Source organism: Rhinopithecus roxellana, chromosome 3, assembly GCF_007565055.1.
Source record: "Rhinopithecus roxellana isolate Shanxi Qingling chromosome 3, ASM756505v1, whole genome shotgun sequence".
In the NCBI taxonomy this organism is placed as follows: Eukaryota; Metazoa; Chordata; class Mammalia; order Primates; family Cercopithecidae; genus Rhinopithecus; species Rhinopithecus roxellana.
Genome location: NC_044551.1, coordinates 25,489,391 through 25,507,476, shown reverse-complemented (window position 1 = coordinate 25,507,476; position 18,086 = coordinate 25,489,391). Strand labels below are relative to the sequence as shown.

The 18,086-nt window shown below is 36.5% G+C and overlaps 1 protein-coding gene across 4 annotated transcripts in view; it reads left to right on the top strand.

The window, feature by feature from the left end:
* FER (FER tyrosine kinase) overlaps positions 1 to 18,086 on the top strand; it is a 452,583-nt gene that overhangs the window by 425,110 nt on the left and 9,387 nt on the right. For all 4 annotated transcript variants that reach the window (XM_030927487.1, XM_030927488.1, XM_030927486.1 and 1 more), the window contains 2 exons: positions 11,457 to 11,611; positions 16,973 to 17,095. In XM_030927487.1, coding sequence (XP_030783347.1) covers positions 11,457 to 11,611; positions 16,973 to 17,095 — 278 coding nt within the window. The remainder of the gene's footprint in view (positions 1 to 11,456; positions 11,612 to 16,972; positions 17,096 to 18,086) is intronic.

Genomic DNA, 18,086 nt, shown 5'->3' with positions numbered 1-18,086 from the left:
GAGGGCATGGAAGCCCCTTCCACCATACCTCTTCATTTGTATTATTTATCATAAACTGGCATGTTTACAAAATATTTTGAATAATCTAAAAGGCCTACTACCTAATAGCACTAAAATGACCATTTGATATTTCATAGAATTCTAAAATCCTATGTCCTAGTTCTTACAAAAGTAATTCACTGAATTTCACCAAGATCCTATGATACCCACTTGCTTCCATTGCTGTACACGTTGCCGAATGCCATTAAGCAGCTGTCACATTTTTCTTCTTGTAATTTGGAAATTGCTATAAATTTGCCAGAATTCTTCCAAACCCTTCAGGCATTATAAATTTTACATTTATATAAATTATTTTGTCCACCAGACACTTTTATGTAACTGTGGTCTGCAAGTTAGTAAAAGTAAATTTCATTAAGAGACCAAAAGGACACATGTATATGCAAAGTTAATATTTGCTCAGACAAGTAATCCTTCATGAATGCACAATGCACATTTTTTATGAATTACATCAAAGAATCACAAAATGAATAACAACTCATCATAGAAGGACATTTGGTGAATATTTTAGGTAAATATTTTTAAAAACCTTTATCTTGTAGAACTACAAGAAAAGTAGCTATGCATATGAAATCAAGTCTTAATACCATAAAGTCTTATCAAACATAATGCAGAATTAAAATTGAACAAAGATAAAGCAAGCTTTCCTGACTATGGAAAGAAAATATACAGAGACAGAAAAGAAATTGAATTTTAGATCTTTGTTTCAAGATAAAAATGAATTATTGTAAAATAGACCTGTATTCATGACTTAGACTCTATTTCAGTTTTGTACACTGCAAGCAATCATAGGACTGAAGGGAAATTTATTATAAAGTCACCTGGGATATTACTTCATAAACATAGAAAGCAATATTAGAAATTGAAATGGGAATAATGAAACTTTCATTTTAAAAGAATGTAAATGGGAGGCAAAGAAGGAACTGTTGAGATACATAAAAGAAAGTCATTACTTCTTTTGAATTCCTATAAATACTGAAAACTGTTTTCCATTAACAGAATACTGGTGCTACAATAAATATATTTCCCCTTTGTATGTAGGGACCAAAACTATTCTAAAAATGCTTTTTGTGATGATATGCCAGATGAGGAGTTTGCCATCTGCCACCCAGGAGTGTGGCCTAGGAGTCAGACATCCCCAAACCAGAGGTAAATGTGCAAGCTGACCATAAAGCTGTCTGGTTGGGAGAATTTAGGGGACAGAGTCCATTATTGACACTCTTGGTAAAGTACAAAGTCAGTGGCATCCCTTGTACAAAGAAGAAAATCCTGCAAAGAGTTAACCACTGCAGATGATTCAGTATCTAAATCTAGGTGCATTCCACTGTAATTAGGGTGTATTTGTTCATTAGTAGCTGAACATTTTGCAGACTATAAAAATTTAAATGTTCCTGAGTCTCATTATGGCACCTTGTGCATCACAGATTACGCAGTTGCTCTGTATCTTTATGTGCCTTTTGTATCTTAATTTAGGTCTTAGTGTGACTATGTATATCACCTCATGAAATTATAAACGATAACAAATGATTATAGAGGAATTGTTATATACCCTTATAGAAAATAGAATAGAAAAAATGCATATTTTAGTCCTCCCAATATATTCTTATTCCATAGCCTAAGTACCAAGCCAGGGGCTTTATTTCACTAATCTTAAATGGGAAAGAAAATAGTTCCCAGGAACAAAATGGCAGATATCTATCTACTCAGGGATTAAACAGTATAACTTTTATCAAGATAAAATGAATAGTATTTCAAAGAAACCAAAAGAACACTCAACACTGTGGAAAACAAAGAACTAGGGCTTTGGAGCAAGACAGATTCCATACTCATTCACCAGCTATGTGATGTTGGGCAAGTTATTTAATCTCTGAGCCTGTTTCTATAACCATATACAAAGACATCTATGCCTGTGAGTGTGATTGTTAGGATTAGGGATAATAGGTTAAGTTCCTAACATTGTGCCTAACACATAATAGGTGTCAATCAGTGGTTGCCAATATTCTTACAGGGTTGGGAAGTGTGATTTCTTGGCTGTAACCCAGTTATTCAGCAAAGGCAAACCAGAGGATACATGCATTGTTATAGTAGAGCTCCTGGGTAGTGGAACTCTTCTAACTTACCCTCTGAGTGTGACTTGCATTCATTAGCTGCTGACACCCACTGTTGTACTGGCAACATGGAAAGCTCTTTGCCAGGGCCATCTACCACCTCTGTGAGGCTAGATTCATCTGGCTACTTACAGGAAAACAATGCCTTTAACCTGGAGTGTACAGAATGTTAGAGTTGAAAGGGTCATATGCTGGCTACCAGCTGCTGCACCATGGACCCCTGGTTCCTCCAAATTACTGCAAGTGTTCCAAGTGTCTATCCAGCATCATCTGATACAGAATAATGTCTGCATATATCTATATGCACTATTCTTTTATTGGTATGATTAGTAGAGTGTAAATTCACTTCAAAACATTATCAAATTCTTAGTAGCTTTTTGTCATGTTGTATTTTTGCTGTCAGCCATTTAAAAACATGACATCTGGGTTGATGTGTGGTGCAAAGGATCATAAAATTGTTTGACATTATTCAGCAGCCCTCATGCTCAGAAAACCAAGAACTGGTGCTCTCATTTCCAAGGTCCAGGAAAATGTGGAACATATAAGCTTATATAGCTTTAAGAAAAAACTGGGTGAAAACTCTACTAATCCCTAGTCCAGAACTTCCAACAATGCAAATGTTTGCATCATTGCTTATGGAAAAAATCTATGGAAGTATGTAGTGTACAGATTGGTATGCATGAAGTTGAGTATTGAAAGAGCATGGGTTATATATGAAAGACATTTAAAATGGTATCTGGCACATATAAAGCACTCAATAAATGATAGCCATTATCATGATGACTATTCAGTAAGGAGTGGTTTTGTCACTTTTTTCTGTCTGTTGCTCAGGTAACGTATTGCATCCAAGTATAACATTTTAAGTTATGTTTTTTGTCACTCAGGCAAGTACTTCTATTTTCACTTCATAGTCTCAGAATGGGAGTGGGTGTATATTTTTTAAATCTCTCTTCCAGAAGTCTTTTAGGAGTAGAGGCTATCGCCATCAATACTAAGGCTAACTTCTGAGCCAGGTCCTTGTAGTGCATTTTATTGTAGCCTCAGACAGCTAGTGGCCTTTAATTTGTTTAAGACAAAGCTCAGTTTTGTTATTAAATTGCCCAGTAAAATTTGATATGTTTCTGTGAACTGAAGAGATGAAAACATTTACTTAAATGTTTTTAATCTGTACCCCCACCAAGTTCCTCTAGACCAGAATCTTTATTAAGAGGTTTAACAATAGAACAATATTTATTTAAAATTTGTGCCTGGAGATTTGATATCTCATTTCACAATGTGGCCCACAGGTGATAGGGAGCGGACAACATTGACTGAGAGAGATTTATATCTGAATATACAAATTTAGTACCTATTTCATAAACTATAAACCATCCAGATTAATCACAATGATCAAATGCAAAGAAAGGTCCCCTTGGGTTTTTTGGGTAAATTTAAGACAAGCTTTATCACTGTGTGTTTGGTTCCGAGTTATCTTCAACATTCATATTTAGTATGAGTTCCCTTGCTTTATTTAGGAATATGATTTCTAAGCTAAAGAAAAGAATATGTGGAATTTGCACTTGTACGTGTCCAACCAGAATTCTCTTATAGGGAAGTCCCCCAAGGAAATGAGATAAAAGATCCAAAAGCGGCAAGCACTTCTCTGTGCTGAGCATGGCCATTTTAAAGAAAGCCAGATGACTAACAGTATTTTCCATAATTGATTCCCATTCAGTCAGCTGTATCAGGCAACAACTTGGTTGTTTCGTGTTCCAGCCATCAGACAGCAACCTCATTGAAGGGAATCACCACAGGCCTCTGTTTCTCCAGAGAGAGAAACCTTCCTCCACTATAGTAAATGGACTCAGTGGTTGAGGCATCCAAGCCACCAGTGGGATCTTCCTCTGCTATTGAGAAGAAATAACCTGGTATAGAATAAATACATCAGGGCCTAGCCCTATACACATTTTTTGTTAGTTACGTCTGCATTGTTGCCCCCACCCAGTGCTCTGTCATACCCTTCAGAATTCACCCAGTGCCCAAACTGACTATCCCTTAAAAGCCTGCTTCATGCCTCACCCAAGCCTGCTCTGCTCAACCAGTTTTCCCTTATTATTTCCCACTGTCAGAACATATCAGCCCTGTCCTCCTAATCCCTTAAGACTTTGATGTCTATTCGATTATCTATTCAAATAATTTATGCTAAAATATGAGTAAGTGGTATATTTATGCTAAAATATGAGTACTCCCCACAAGGAACATATTTGCATTTTAACAGTGGCTTTAAGTAAATGAGAGGACTCAAATACTGTGTATTCTGAGTGTCCTGACAGGTAGCAGGAGAGATCCTTCAAGAATAAGCAGTCATTTACTCTCACAATAAATATCTGTAGGGCATTGAACCAACCCTGAACAAAAAAGCACAAATTATGTTCTCACTCTACATCAGTTGAAAGCTGCATTCAAAGAGGCGGGACTTCTGTTTTCATCCTCCCAGAAGTCTGTGGCACTGGAACAATTCTTCAAAGAAAGAGAACAGACACATTTTAATAATGGTACTAATTTTCACAGTTTTACAGCTGCAGGCTTCCTTTGGGGCCTCTTTTAGAAATAAGTGCCCCATTAGTAATGGGCACAGAAGTTACCAGAGAGAGGGATGAAGTGTGGTAAAGAAGGTTGCAAAGAGAAGAGAAGAGATGAGGAACAGTATGATGAATGGAAAACAGAGTGAAATCAGCAGTGCACTGAAAATGAGAAATGTAGGGAGATTTCATATATATGTATTTTGTTCAAAAGAAATAATGTAGATTCTGAAATGGAAATAGGCAACCTCTGACACGCAGAAGCTGGGTGGCCATTTATTTTTTGGTCAATCTCTGATCCCATTACTTACAGCTAAATAGTGGCTATGGTATTGCCTTGTTTTTGTTTTTGTTTTTTAAAAAAGCACTCAACATACCACCTCTGTTGCCAAAGACACCCCACCTTGCCCAACCTCAGTTTCCTGGTGTGCTCTAAGAGACAGTTTATGGTTCCACTTGTTACTGTGTGCAAAATTTTGCAAGAAACAGGCAGTCCTACTCTCCTTCATCAGGACACTCATATATTGTTTCAAAGCAGTTGGTGACATTTGGCTGCTTATTAGAAAACAGATTTTTATATGTGTATTATATAGGCTGTTTGTTGTTTTTTAGGGGACAGGGAGGGAGTTTGAAGTGTCACCTCCTTTCCTAAAGGTCATCCATTTTGCCTCTTACTTAAAATTCAGAAGTATGGCCATTGGCCATGGGTTAATGTGTGTGTCATTTGATTACATTCTCAAAGAGAATTATTAGCTGTATTGAGAAGCATTATAGTAGGTGGCTAAAATTACAGACTCTGGAGCTGTGTTGCTGGGATTCAATGTCTGCTTTCCTCCACTTACTAGCTTTGTGACCTTGGGCAAGTTGATTAACTTCCTGGGCTTCAGTTTTATCATCTATAGGAATGGAGATCATAAGTACAGTAATTTCTTAGTGACTTAACATATGAAAAGTGCTTCAAATAGTACCCGGCATACAGTAAAAATACTATTTATGTTGGTTTTAGGAGAACTAAACTGACTGTCTTTTATATTCATATGATGAGAAAATTGTCAAATAGTTGAATCTAATCAGAAACTGGAAGGAGGCAGATTTCCTGATGCATTGTTTCTGAGGCTAAATTCAAGTCTTCTATGATGAACGTACAGTTTTATATCTGTGTGTGACTAACATTTATTGACACTGACTACTTTCTGTTTAAGTGGTTTACATATTTAATTCTCACGAAAACCTCATGTTGTAGGTACAATTATTATCGCCATTTCACAAATGAGAAAACTAAAGCTAAGAGTAAGTAAATTTCCAAACCTCCAAGAGCTAATAAGTGATATAATACTTAAAAGTTGATGCTTTTACCATGTATAAAAATGGACTGAAGACTTAACATAAGACCTGAAACTACAAAACTACTTCAGAAAACATAGGAGAAATGCTTCAGGACACTGGTCTAGGCAAAGGTTTTATAGCTAACATGACTTCAAAAGCACAGGCAACTAAAACAAAAATAGACAAATGGGACTATATTAAATTGAAAAGCTTCTGCACAGCAAAGGAAACAATCAGCATAGTGAAGAGACAACCTGTAGAGTGGGAGAAAATATTTGCAAACTATTCATCTGACAAGGGACTAAAATCTAGTATATCCAAGAAACTCAAACAGCTCAACACTAATCGTTAGGGAAATGCAAATCAAAACCACAGTGAGATATCATTTCACCCCAGTTAGAATGGCTATCATCAAAAGACAAATAACACCAGGTGTGGCATCTCATGCCTGCAATTCCAGCACTTCGGGAGGCCGAGGCAGGAGAATCACATGAATGTGGGAGATGGAGGCTGCAGTGAGCCGACATCGTGCCACTGCGCTCCAGCCCGAGTGACAGAGCAAGATTCCATCTCAAAAAAAAAAAAAAAAAAAAGACAAATATCAAATGCTGGCAAGGATGCAGAGAAAAGGAAGCTCTTATACACTGTTGCTGAGAATGTAAATTAATATACATATTATGGAAAACAGTGGGGAATTTCTTAAAAAAAAACTAAGAGTAGAACATATGATCCAGCAGATTTGTCCAAAGGAAAGAGACTCAGTATATCAAAGGGATATGTATGTTTATTAAAGCACTCTTCACAATAGTGAAGATAAGGAATCAACCTAAATGTCCATCAACAAAGAAAATGTGGTGTGTATACATACACGATGGAATACTGTTTACCTGTTTTAAAAGAATGAAATCCTGTCATTTGCAGCAACATGAACGAGCCTGGAGTATATCATGTTAAGCAAAATAAGTCAGGCACAGAAAGAAAAATACTGCATGTTCTCACTCATGTGGGAGCTAAAAAAAAAATCAAGCTTGTGGAGGAAGAGAGTAGAATTGTAAGGTACAGGAGACTGGGAAGGGTAGAGACGTGGGGAGGATGGAAAGAGATTGGGTTAGTAGATACCAAAATTATAGCTAGACAGAAAGACTTCTGGTGTTCTGCAGCAGTGTAGAATGGATAAGGTTAATTTATTCTATATTCTCAAGAAGCCAGAAGGGAAGATTTCACTGTTCGTGACACAAATGATAAATGTTTGAGATTATAGATATGCTAATTACCCGGATTTGATCATTACATATATCAAAATATCACTGTCCCATAAATATATACAATTATTATATGTCAAGTAAGAATAATAGGGGAAAGAAGTAACAGAACCATGTACTCGCAATTGTCAACAACAAAAAAAAAGTAAATAAATCTGCCAAGCAGTACACTTGGCCTGTATGGAGGAAATTATTAACATTTTCTGAAGGACATCCAATGATATTAGAATAAATGTCAGAAAAAGAAATGTACAATTAGTCAGGTTTGTAAACAAATATATACATGTGGTACAAAGTTTATATAATAAGAATGTATCTAAATTTATAACAATGAGTCAAATGGAATTGGCAAAGTCTGATGGGAAATGTTTGGTCACATTTTTTGTGTTTAAATTTTTAAAGAACATGTATCTGTGTATAAGTGATACAAAAATTAGAAAATAATGTAATTCATATATTTTTAAAAGTTGGTGCATTTAACTATTGCAATGTCCCCCAAATATGCTTGCAGCTAACTATCTAAATGCATTTTGTATAATAAGATAATTCTCCCCTTTTTGTCAGAATATAGTAGAGCTAATGAAGTATGCTTCATTTATTCCTCACTCCCTGGGTTGTTGGTTTTATGCCATGTTTCAGCCAGAATCAGGAAACTCCAGGGCCTTAAAGAGGTTTTCTCCTCATAAGTGCTAGTAGTTATTTGTGGCTCAGTATTATCCAGACCCAGTGGGAATAGTTTTTATACAAAAAAAAAGCAAATATTTCTCTAACTCATTTTTTACATGAGGAATAAATCCCGACTTTGTAGAATCATAGCGGCGAGTAAACAATGCTTGGGGCAAAATAGCATTGCAAAGGAGAACACTGGCTCAGCCTCATGGTGATTCCTGGCTTACTGTAGGGCATGCTCTAAGAGTGAACATAGCCACAGAACAAGATGTGCACCATTGTGCTTTCTAGACAGTGAATAAAATTTACTCATCTCCATTGCCTGCTGGCCTTGGCGTTCCTGTAACTGCTCTCTGTTCTTATTTAATCCTTAATTAGCCTGTCTCATATTATGTATGACTTGGAGGACACCTCTGGTACACACTCAGAAGTTTGAATCTTCAAATAAGATTACTCAACACACATAAGTGGAACATTTCCATCTCCTTTTGGCAGTGAGCAGCATTTGCTGTTATATCCCTCTGCGTGTGGTGAGATATAGCTATCTCTGATACCTCGGGTGAATGACAACACCAGCCTATTATGAGATTTCTCACCTCTGAATTCCTGTAGGATTTGCAGTCTGTAACACAGAGGTTCACACTGATTGTTCTCTAGCAGTTTTATGTGTGAAGAGGCTGGGAGTACTAGTGTGTCTCCCAAAGTGTGACTCAGTACTGGGCAATAGTAGGCTTAATAAAGAAGAGAATAGAGAGGAAAGGAGGAAGAAAGGTGTGTGATTACCTTATCTCCCAAATTAGATTGTTGGCTTCTTATCCCAGACACCATATCCTTTTTTCTATCTCCTTTAATACTTATTAGAATATTTGGCAAACTGAGTATGCAGTGCATGCTTGTGGCATAAAGGCCTAAGGTTTTATTTAATGCATAGATTATCTCAAAAAGATCCCATTTCCACTCTTTTGAACTAAATGCAGCCCAAAGGAAGTAGCATTTTCTGTAAATGTTATTGAAATTTTATTTACACTGAATTGGCATATCTCTAAATTAGTTTTAGTTTGGCCTCTCATAGAAGTGTAATCTTCATTTCAGAGAACAGATCTCTAAACTGGTGGTGCAATGAAGATAGTTATGACAACAGAAGTGTATGTAGCTATAAAACATAGATATTACTCTAAAGAAAGTACTAACAATGAAATCCTATACATGACTAAAGCATTGCAGTGACTAAAAATTCATTCTGACCAAGGGTGATGGCATTTGGCCCACTGACTAGAGTTGGGAGGTGCATACTACCTTGCCATTGTACCTCTGCCAAAAAAATTAGTTGATTATACATATATGGGTGTGTTTGTAGATCCTCTCTGTTCTATTCAATTGAGCTATAAACATTTCTACCAATGCTAAACTGTATTGAGAACTATAGCTTTCTAGTGGAATTTGAAATCAGGTTAGGTAAGTCCTACAACTTTGTACACCTTTCTTAAAATTACTTTATTGTAGAACCCTTCATTTCCATATACGTTTTAGACTCCATTTATCTAGTTCTACAGCACATCAGCCAGAATTTTTGGTTGTGAGTGCATTAAATCTATATATTAATTTGGGAAGAATTGCCATATTAATATTCACATATTTATGATTTTTTTCAGTCAAGTTTTGTAGTTTGAAGTATAAAGGACTTGTCTTTTGTTAGATTTTTTTTTAGGTATTTGCCTTACTGGTACTACTGTAAATGGAATTTATTTTCCAACTGTTTGCTGCTTACAAGAATACTTTGTGTATTTTTGCAACCTTGTAAAATTCATTAATTCTAGTTCTTGTTATAAACATTCCCAAAGATTTTCTATGTAAAAAACATCAGATTTTCAAATTGAAAAAGACATAAGAGAACACACGAAAAACTGAGAGGCAGGTATCAGAAAAGAAGTAAAATTATTTCCAAGAGATCCCTTTGACTAGAATTGGTGAAAAACAGGTATCCTTGCTTTGACCTCAATAGAAAACAATTTAGCCTTTCACCATTTAAGTGTGTAATGTTAGGGATTTAACTGTTTGTATATGCCCTTTGTCAGGTTAAATAAATTCCTTAATATTTCTAGATTGTTGAGTTTTATCATTGGGTTTGAATTTTTGTCCAATGCTTTTTCTGCATCAGTTGGAATTCTCAAGTTTTTCTCTCCTATATTCTGTTACTCTAGTGAATAACATTGATTACTTTTAAAATATTAAACCAACCTTGTGTTACTAGGACAAGCTCCACTTGGTTATATGTTATTCTTTTCATATATGACCGTAACTGTAAGTTCCACATCTGTGGATTCAACCATCCAGAGAGAGTTTTTTTTTAAATAGATGGTTGTGTCTGTACTAAACATATATAGACTTCCAACAGCTATTACATAGCATTTACAATGTATTATGTATTATAAGTAATCTAGAGATGATCTAAAGTATACAGGAGATTTCAAGTATACAGGAGCATATGCATATGGCAAATCTACACCATTTTATATCAGGGATTTGAGCATCCTTGGATTTTGGTATCTGAGGGGGGTCCTGGAACCAATCATGGATCCCAAGGGATGGCTGTATATGAATTTGGTTATTGAATGACCTCCCCAAAGAAAGACTTTGGAAGATTAGAGTGGTCAGGAAAGAACTCTCTGAAGAGAGAATATTTGGGCTAAGAATGAATGAAGAGGAGCCAGCTATGCAAAACTGGAAGAACACTGGAGGCAAAGGGGAACACTAGAGTGCAAAGGGTATACAGTACAAACAAGCTTGCCTCATTTAGGGGACTCGTCCTGCATTTGGGGACAAAAAGAAGCCCAGTATGGCTGGGATATAGTAAGTGATAGGGAGACTGGACAAGATGAGATGGGTGAGAGAGAGACAGGGCCAGATGCAGCAGAAAAAGAGTTGCCAACCTCTCTGGTACCTCAGCCACTTTCCAACCTTTGGGAAGCCCTAAGAATTGTCTACCAGAGTCTACTCAGTATCTGCTAGTCACATGCAGCTATTTAAATGTAACTAACTAAAAGTATATAAAAGGAAAAATTCAGTTTCTTGGTCACACTAACCACATTGCAGGTGTCCAGTAGCACATGTGGCAGATGGCTACTTTATTGGACCGTGCTGCTCTAGGAAAGCCAAAGGAGAAGTAATGCCAAGTTTGCTTAGCCTCTCCTCTGTAATTTTCTCTTTTAAAGCTAGAATCAGTGTTTTTCTATTTAAATGGAAATATATGTGGTACCTAGAAAACTAGCATGTGGCCTATTCCATATGCATATGTTCTCATGGATTTTTTTACCTATGACAGAAAAGATGAGGAGGACTGGTAAATCACAAGCATTCTTAACCTCATTATAAATACATTGCAAATGTAAAAATGCAAAGTGCGGAAATCATGAATGTGAAAGTGGCTTTCAATTTATTTTAATAGGCGTTTTCTATGTCTTATTGTAACCTAGGGACCTTGCTGCAAGAAACTGCCTGGTGGGTGAAAATAATGTTCTGAAAATCAGTGACTTTGGAATGTCTCGTCAAGAGGATGGTGGAGTGTATTCATCTTCTGGCTTAAAGCAGATTCCCATTAAATGGACAGCACCAGAAGCTCTTAATTACGGTAAGAATAGACCACTTTTTTTTTCTTGGTGGTAAAAATGAACGGCATCAGCACAAAACATTCACAAGCAAAATTTACAGGGGTAGCACAGAATGCAAGTTAGAGTGATTTAAGGATCAACACAAATGAGTGAATTTCATACCTTTTAATTTGTTGAAATTATTGATTAGATTTCTATATGTAACATTGCTATATTAAAAAGGTAGATATAAGTACTTTTAAATATGACTGTACATCTGAGAGGGTTTTTAATACCAAAAAATGACTTTGTAATAGATTATACACAGAGTAAGTGTTGCTGTGGCTCTAGACCATTTCTTTCAAATGTCTTATAATTGGTCCAGTAACCTCATCTAATGTTAGGTTCCTAAAATATTAAGTCAATCAGTTCTGTAGTTTCTCACTCTGAAATCGACGTGGTTTCTTAGCATCTCAGTCTGTGGAACTGATATAAATCTTGAGCAAAGAAGGAGATGGGAATTATATTTTAAAACAGCAGGGATTTTTTTCACTTGAATTTTTATGTGTCATTGTAATTGAAAATAAATATAACTTGCATTATCTGTGGTTGGGATGAAATGGGCCATAACAAGATGAATGACAACTCAAGAATTTAAGAGAAAAAAAAAAAGAGTGTGCTTTAAGTGAAATTAGAAATTGACATTTTCATTAAGGGAAGCAGCATATGAGCCATGGCTTGGTGAGTGGGTATGGTATGTTTTGAATAAAAATGTAAAATGATTCTTTGTTGATTTAAAATGAAATATTACCTCATTATGGGAACTAATTTGTAAAGCATTTATAAATGCCTTAATTTAATTCATAAATTAGAGAAAGCTTTTTTAAAAAATTGAGGTGAAATTCACATACCGTAAAATTAATTACTTTAAAGTGAACAATCATTGGCATTTAGTACAACTGACAATGTTGTATAACCAATACCTCTAGTTTCAAAACATTTTCATCATTCCAAAATAAAACCCTGTCCCCAGTAAGCATTCTCCCCCACATTCTTCCATCCCCTCGCCCCCTAGTAGCCACCAATCTGCCTTTTATTTCTGTGGATTTACCTCTTCTGGGAATTTCATACAAGTGGAATTATACAATATGTAATATCTTGTGTCTTGGCTTATTTTACTTAGCATAAGATTTTTGAGGTTCATCCATGTCATATCATGTATCAGTACTTCGTTCCTTTTTAGGACTGAATAATTCACTGTATGGATATACAACCATTTATTTATCCATTTTTGTATATTTGGGCAGTTTTCAGTTATTCTGGGTATTTACTAGAAGTCATGGTAATTTTACATTTAACTTTTTGAGGAACCACCAAATGTTTTCCGGATAAAGTTTTGAATGGAATTGGTTTGGAAGTTGATTGGGGCTGACCCAGCTACCACAGATACTAACCCTCACCCTTAGTTTGTCTTTCAGTATGTCCGCAAGAGAGGTTCTTACGAGCTTTCTAGTGACTGCAAGCCAGTTCCACTATTTCTTAGAATCTAGAGAAAATGGCAGACCTGCTGTTTTCCATAGTGATTCCTCTCTGCGGTGATTTTTATTATTAACCCTAGGGTCAGATTATATTACTAAGGGGAATGATCACAGAATAAAAGATTATAATACTCATATTTACACAAAGGTTTTTGTTAGATGACAAAACATTTTCAAGCACTAAGGAAGCTGTAACTGGGTTTGGGAGTCCTTAAAGTCTTACCAGTAAAATCCAACTCTAGAATTTGCTCTCAACTCTGTTTGCCAGATTTTCTGTGTTATATAGCCTTTAAAAGTCCTCTTACTCTTAAACAGTTTTGCCAAGTAAAATTCTGCCTCTTGATCACAGTGTACTTTTTGAATTTCAAGCTGACTAAAGTGTTGTATTTACAAATTAAAGTTTCAATTCTGGATATATCTAACAGCCAGACCTAAAGCATTTTAAGTAATAAGGACAAGTCTAAAGAGTTTTTTAAATTGAGATAGGGTCTTACTTTGTCACCCAGGCTGGAGTGCGACGGCATAATCATGGCTCACTGCAGCCTCAACCTCCAGGGCTCAAGCGATCCTCCCACCTCAGCCTCTGGAGTAGCTGGGACTGCAAGCATGAGCCACTGCGCCCAGTCTCTGAAGATCCTTGATCTATAGTGAGGGACTTTTTTTAGTAGCCTTTAGTAAATTTTATAAAACATAGAACAATTTAGATGACAAGGAAGGAGAGATTTTGATATAGGAGACATTTGTAGTATTTATTACCCAGTCCAATGAGAGAGTTCCTGACTCTACAGGCCTTCTCCTAGCAACCCAGAGAAGTTTACATTCCACAGACTAAAATTACTGAAGATTGACTCTAAATCCTAGTGTGGGTTTTTTTTTGTTTTTTGTTTTTTTTTTTTCTCTAAGATGGGGTTTTGCTATCTCCCAGGCTGGAGCGCAGCAGTGCGATCTAAGCTCACTGCAACCTCTGCCTTCTGGGTTCAAGCAATTCTCCTGTCTCAGCCTCCCCAGTAGCTGGGACTACAGGTGCCCACCACCACGCCCAGCTAATTTTTGTACTTTTAGTAGAGACAGGGTTTCACTATATTGGTCAGGCTAGTCTCAAACTCCTGACCTCAAGTGATCCACCCGCCTAAGCCTCCCAAGGTGCTGGGATTACAGGCGTGAGCCACCGTGCCCAATCCAATACTTCTTTCATATGTGAAAATAGTATATACTCTTTCTTCACTCTTGTCTCAGAATGGGTGAAACACTCAAGTCTCCCATGTAGTATGGGGTTGGGGCAGATGAACAAAACCTCCAGTCCAAGGAACCTCTCTGAAATTGTCTTAGGGCCATAGAGCCATGATCATGCCACTATACTCCAGCTTGGGCAACAGAGTGAGACCCTGTCTCAAGAAAAGTGGGGGGTGGACATAGAATTAAACCTGTTGTCACTGCTTTATCATAAGTGTTGTTTTTGTATATTTGGCTTAAAAAAAAAAAAAAAGCAATACTAAAGGGCCTTCCCAGCCCTATTGCTAGCCAGATCATTCTCCTTCCTAGATGAAAATACTCTTGATACAGTCTCATACTTTTCTCATAAATGGCTGAGAAATCTTTTTGTATATGTCTCTCTCATATACTTTTTTTAAAAAAAAATACAAAATGGTAGAATACTCAAAGCCTGTTTGGCATGTATTGCTACCATCCTTATTGACAGTTGTCACCAAAGGTACTATTTTTATAAAGGGAAAATAGAATACTGATCTCCAACTAAGAAATCATCTATTTATCGTCAATTATTGAACAGAAATTTTCCTTTTGTCACCTGGGTATTTGTAGCTGATATATCCTCTAATTAGTTATATTAGCATGATGTAACTAAGTACTGTGAAATGGGAGGGAGGCAGAATTTTTGGTGAGCAGATTTCCCAACCAGTTATGCCATTAGCTGCATGACCCTGGCAAGCCATCTACTACTCTACGTAATTTCCTCATTTGTAAGATAAGAACGATAGGACCTTTTCCCTATAGAGTATTGTGAAGATCAAATGAGACATAGAAAAGTAGCAAAATTCTATACAATTGTAAGTTACTCTTGGTCTGTTAAAATTACCCAACAAAACCAGGTTCAAAGATCCAAGTTTAAGAGCTAGGTTATAAGCTTTCACATCTGAAGTATGATCTTGATTTATATGTAATATATGTCTTTATTGATCTCTGCCCAGATACCTTACAAAATAAGATACGAGTCTGTATAACCTACGTTTTCTTAAAGAATTAGTCTTAACTTGTAGCCATAGAATGACTTTCATGAAAAGTATTAAATTACTGAATGCCAAGCATGAAATGATTTGATAGGCAGACAAGAAAATTAATCTTCCTCCCAAGAATGTCCATAATTACTGTCTACGAAGAAGGAAGCTAATTCACACAGCTGGAGCTGATAATCAGTTAGTTAGTACAACCCCACTCTGATGTCAGAGCAGTTATTATGGCAGGCATACTCTTGTTTTCACTAAGTACCTTTATTTTTTTTTTTTTTTTTTTTTTTAGGAAAGGCCATCCTATTTTAAAGTAACTTGACAGTTTTGGAGGAGGAGCATTTATAAATCCTGCAGTGGCAGAGTTAAGACAGGAAACTACCTGAAGGATAGAAAATGAAATAATTTAAGAAATTTTTAACACCACTGTCAATGGAGTTTAGTTATGATAGTGTATGTAAAAGTAAGTGAAAAATACAAATATGTTGGGAACATCTTGGAAACTCAGCTTCTTGGAGAGGCTGGAGATTGGCAAAGACTGATCCACTTCCCCTCGTTGATTAGAAGATACCTTGTGCTGGTTTGTATCCCTGTGCTTCTCTAGGAGACTACCAAAAACATTCTAAGAGCTTAGCTCATGTAGCTCAGTAAAACAGGCACACCCAGATATTTCAACAAAACAAGGCACCATGTAATTTAAAGACGTTTTTATTGGCCAGCTATGTTAATTTCCACTGTTTAAAACACACAAAAATATTTTTTGTCAATGAAACTATCAGTGGAGAAAATGAGGCCTTTAAGCAGTATGAGAACCTCTGTAAACAGCAATGAGTGAGAAATGAAGAAACTTGCCTCATTGCTTTACGTTTGTTTGTAGTTTTAATGGAAAGAAAACGAAGCAGCGTAAGACAAAATTGCAGGAATCCAACTTGGTTAATCTCCTAGGATTGATATGTAAAAGTTTTTTATATAAACCATCTATCTCATTCAGATACTCAGATACCACAGGGAAAGTAAGCTTGCACACTGGCTGAATATTAATTCTTGGGGGGAGGGAGAGTGATTTGGAAGCTGGTTTGATTAAACTAGCAGCCTGAAGAATATTTATTTAATTGGTAATATTACTAGACCTGGAATATAAAACCAGTAAAGAGAATAGGAAGACTGCATATCGAACTCCTTTGGTAAGTTTAAATACAGTCATGTGTCGCTTAGTGACAGGGATACACTCTGAGAAATGCGTCATTAGGCAGTTTCATCATTCCATGATCATAGGGTATACTTACAGAAACCTAGATGATATAGCCTACTACACATCTAGGCTACAAACCTGTATAGCATGTTACTGTATTGAATACTACACATCATTTTAACACAATGGTAAGTTTTTGTGTATCTAGACATAGAAAAAGTAATGTGTTATGTGACATTACCATGGCGACCACATCACTAGGCAATAGGAGTTTTTCAGCTCCATTATAATAGGACCATTGTAATATATGTGCTCCATCATTGACCAAACATTATGTGGTACGTGACTGACACAGACATACATAACAGGAAGGGTCGCCTACTTGTCTACTGTGCCTCACTAGGGTTGTGGTTGTTGTTACCCTTCCAGGGAGATACAGTTCAGAGAGTGATGTGTGGAGCTTTGGCATCCTTCTCTGGGAGACCTTCAGCTTAGGGGTTTGTCCGTACCCTGGAATGACCAATCAACAAGCAAGAGAGCAAGTAGAAAGAGGTGAGCCAAATACATTCATTGTTAGTGTTCATGCCCAGCCCCAGGGGTAGGCGGTGCTTACAGTGTGTCTGCTTGAGGAGAGGGGTGTTAAATACTGTTCGGCTGTGTTATGAGACCATCTCTGGGGTTCAGAAGCAGATTTATCTAACATCTCTGCTCTTTACTTATATATCCAAACCCTTTAAAGGATTTCAATACAAGAGAGAGGTATATAGGCTTTTCTTCCACCCTTTCCCTGTCTGGCAGGATTGTGCTGTTCACTGTCGTTAAGAGAAATAGGGTGGTGTTTCTCAAACTCTTGTATTCTATGCCAGATAAACCTCCTTTTAAATAATATTCCAAATTGAAATGTAGTTAGTCTTCAGGAAGTTTTTGAGAATGTGACAACATTGTAGCACTTCTGAAGAAACCCTTTGGGGTTCCTAGACCGCGGATGGGAATAACTAAGTAATGGTGACATGCTTGCATGCGCTTGTGTTGTGTACAGTCTCGACAAAAAGAAGCTCATGATAAAATACAATGCCCTAATGTCTGGGCCCCAGTGAGGGGCGTGGGTGTAGGAAGATGCCTTTCTAACTAACTTCCTATCTTCTCTTACCTCTCACACACTACCCAATGCACTGCTGAAATACTGCCAAGCAACAGACTGTAAAAGAATATGACTCATATTCATTTTTATTTCCCTATTGAATTCACATTTACAAAATCCTCATCTTCTCTTCATCTTGAAAAACATAGGTTGTAGAGATGATTTTTTAAAACTGCTCACAGCATCTAGTTCTGAAAGTGAATACTTAGAGCAAATAAAATATGCATTTGTATGTATCTTACATCAGACTTTCTGAGAAATGAACAAATAAAAAATGTTCTTTGAATTAGAAGTCTACAACTCTGTAATATTGAATTCTGCATCACCTGTAGAAAATAAAAAATCAACTTCCCCAGAAATGGATGTTTTGTTTCCATATAACTACAACATAAGGTACTAAAA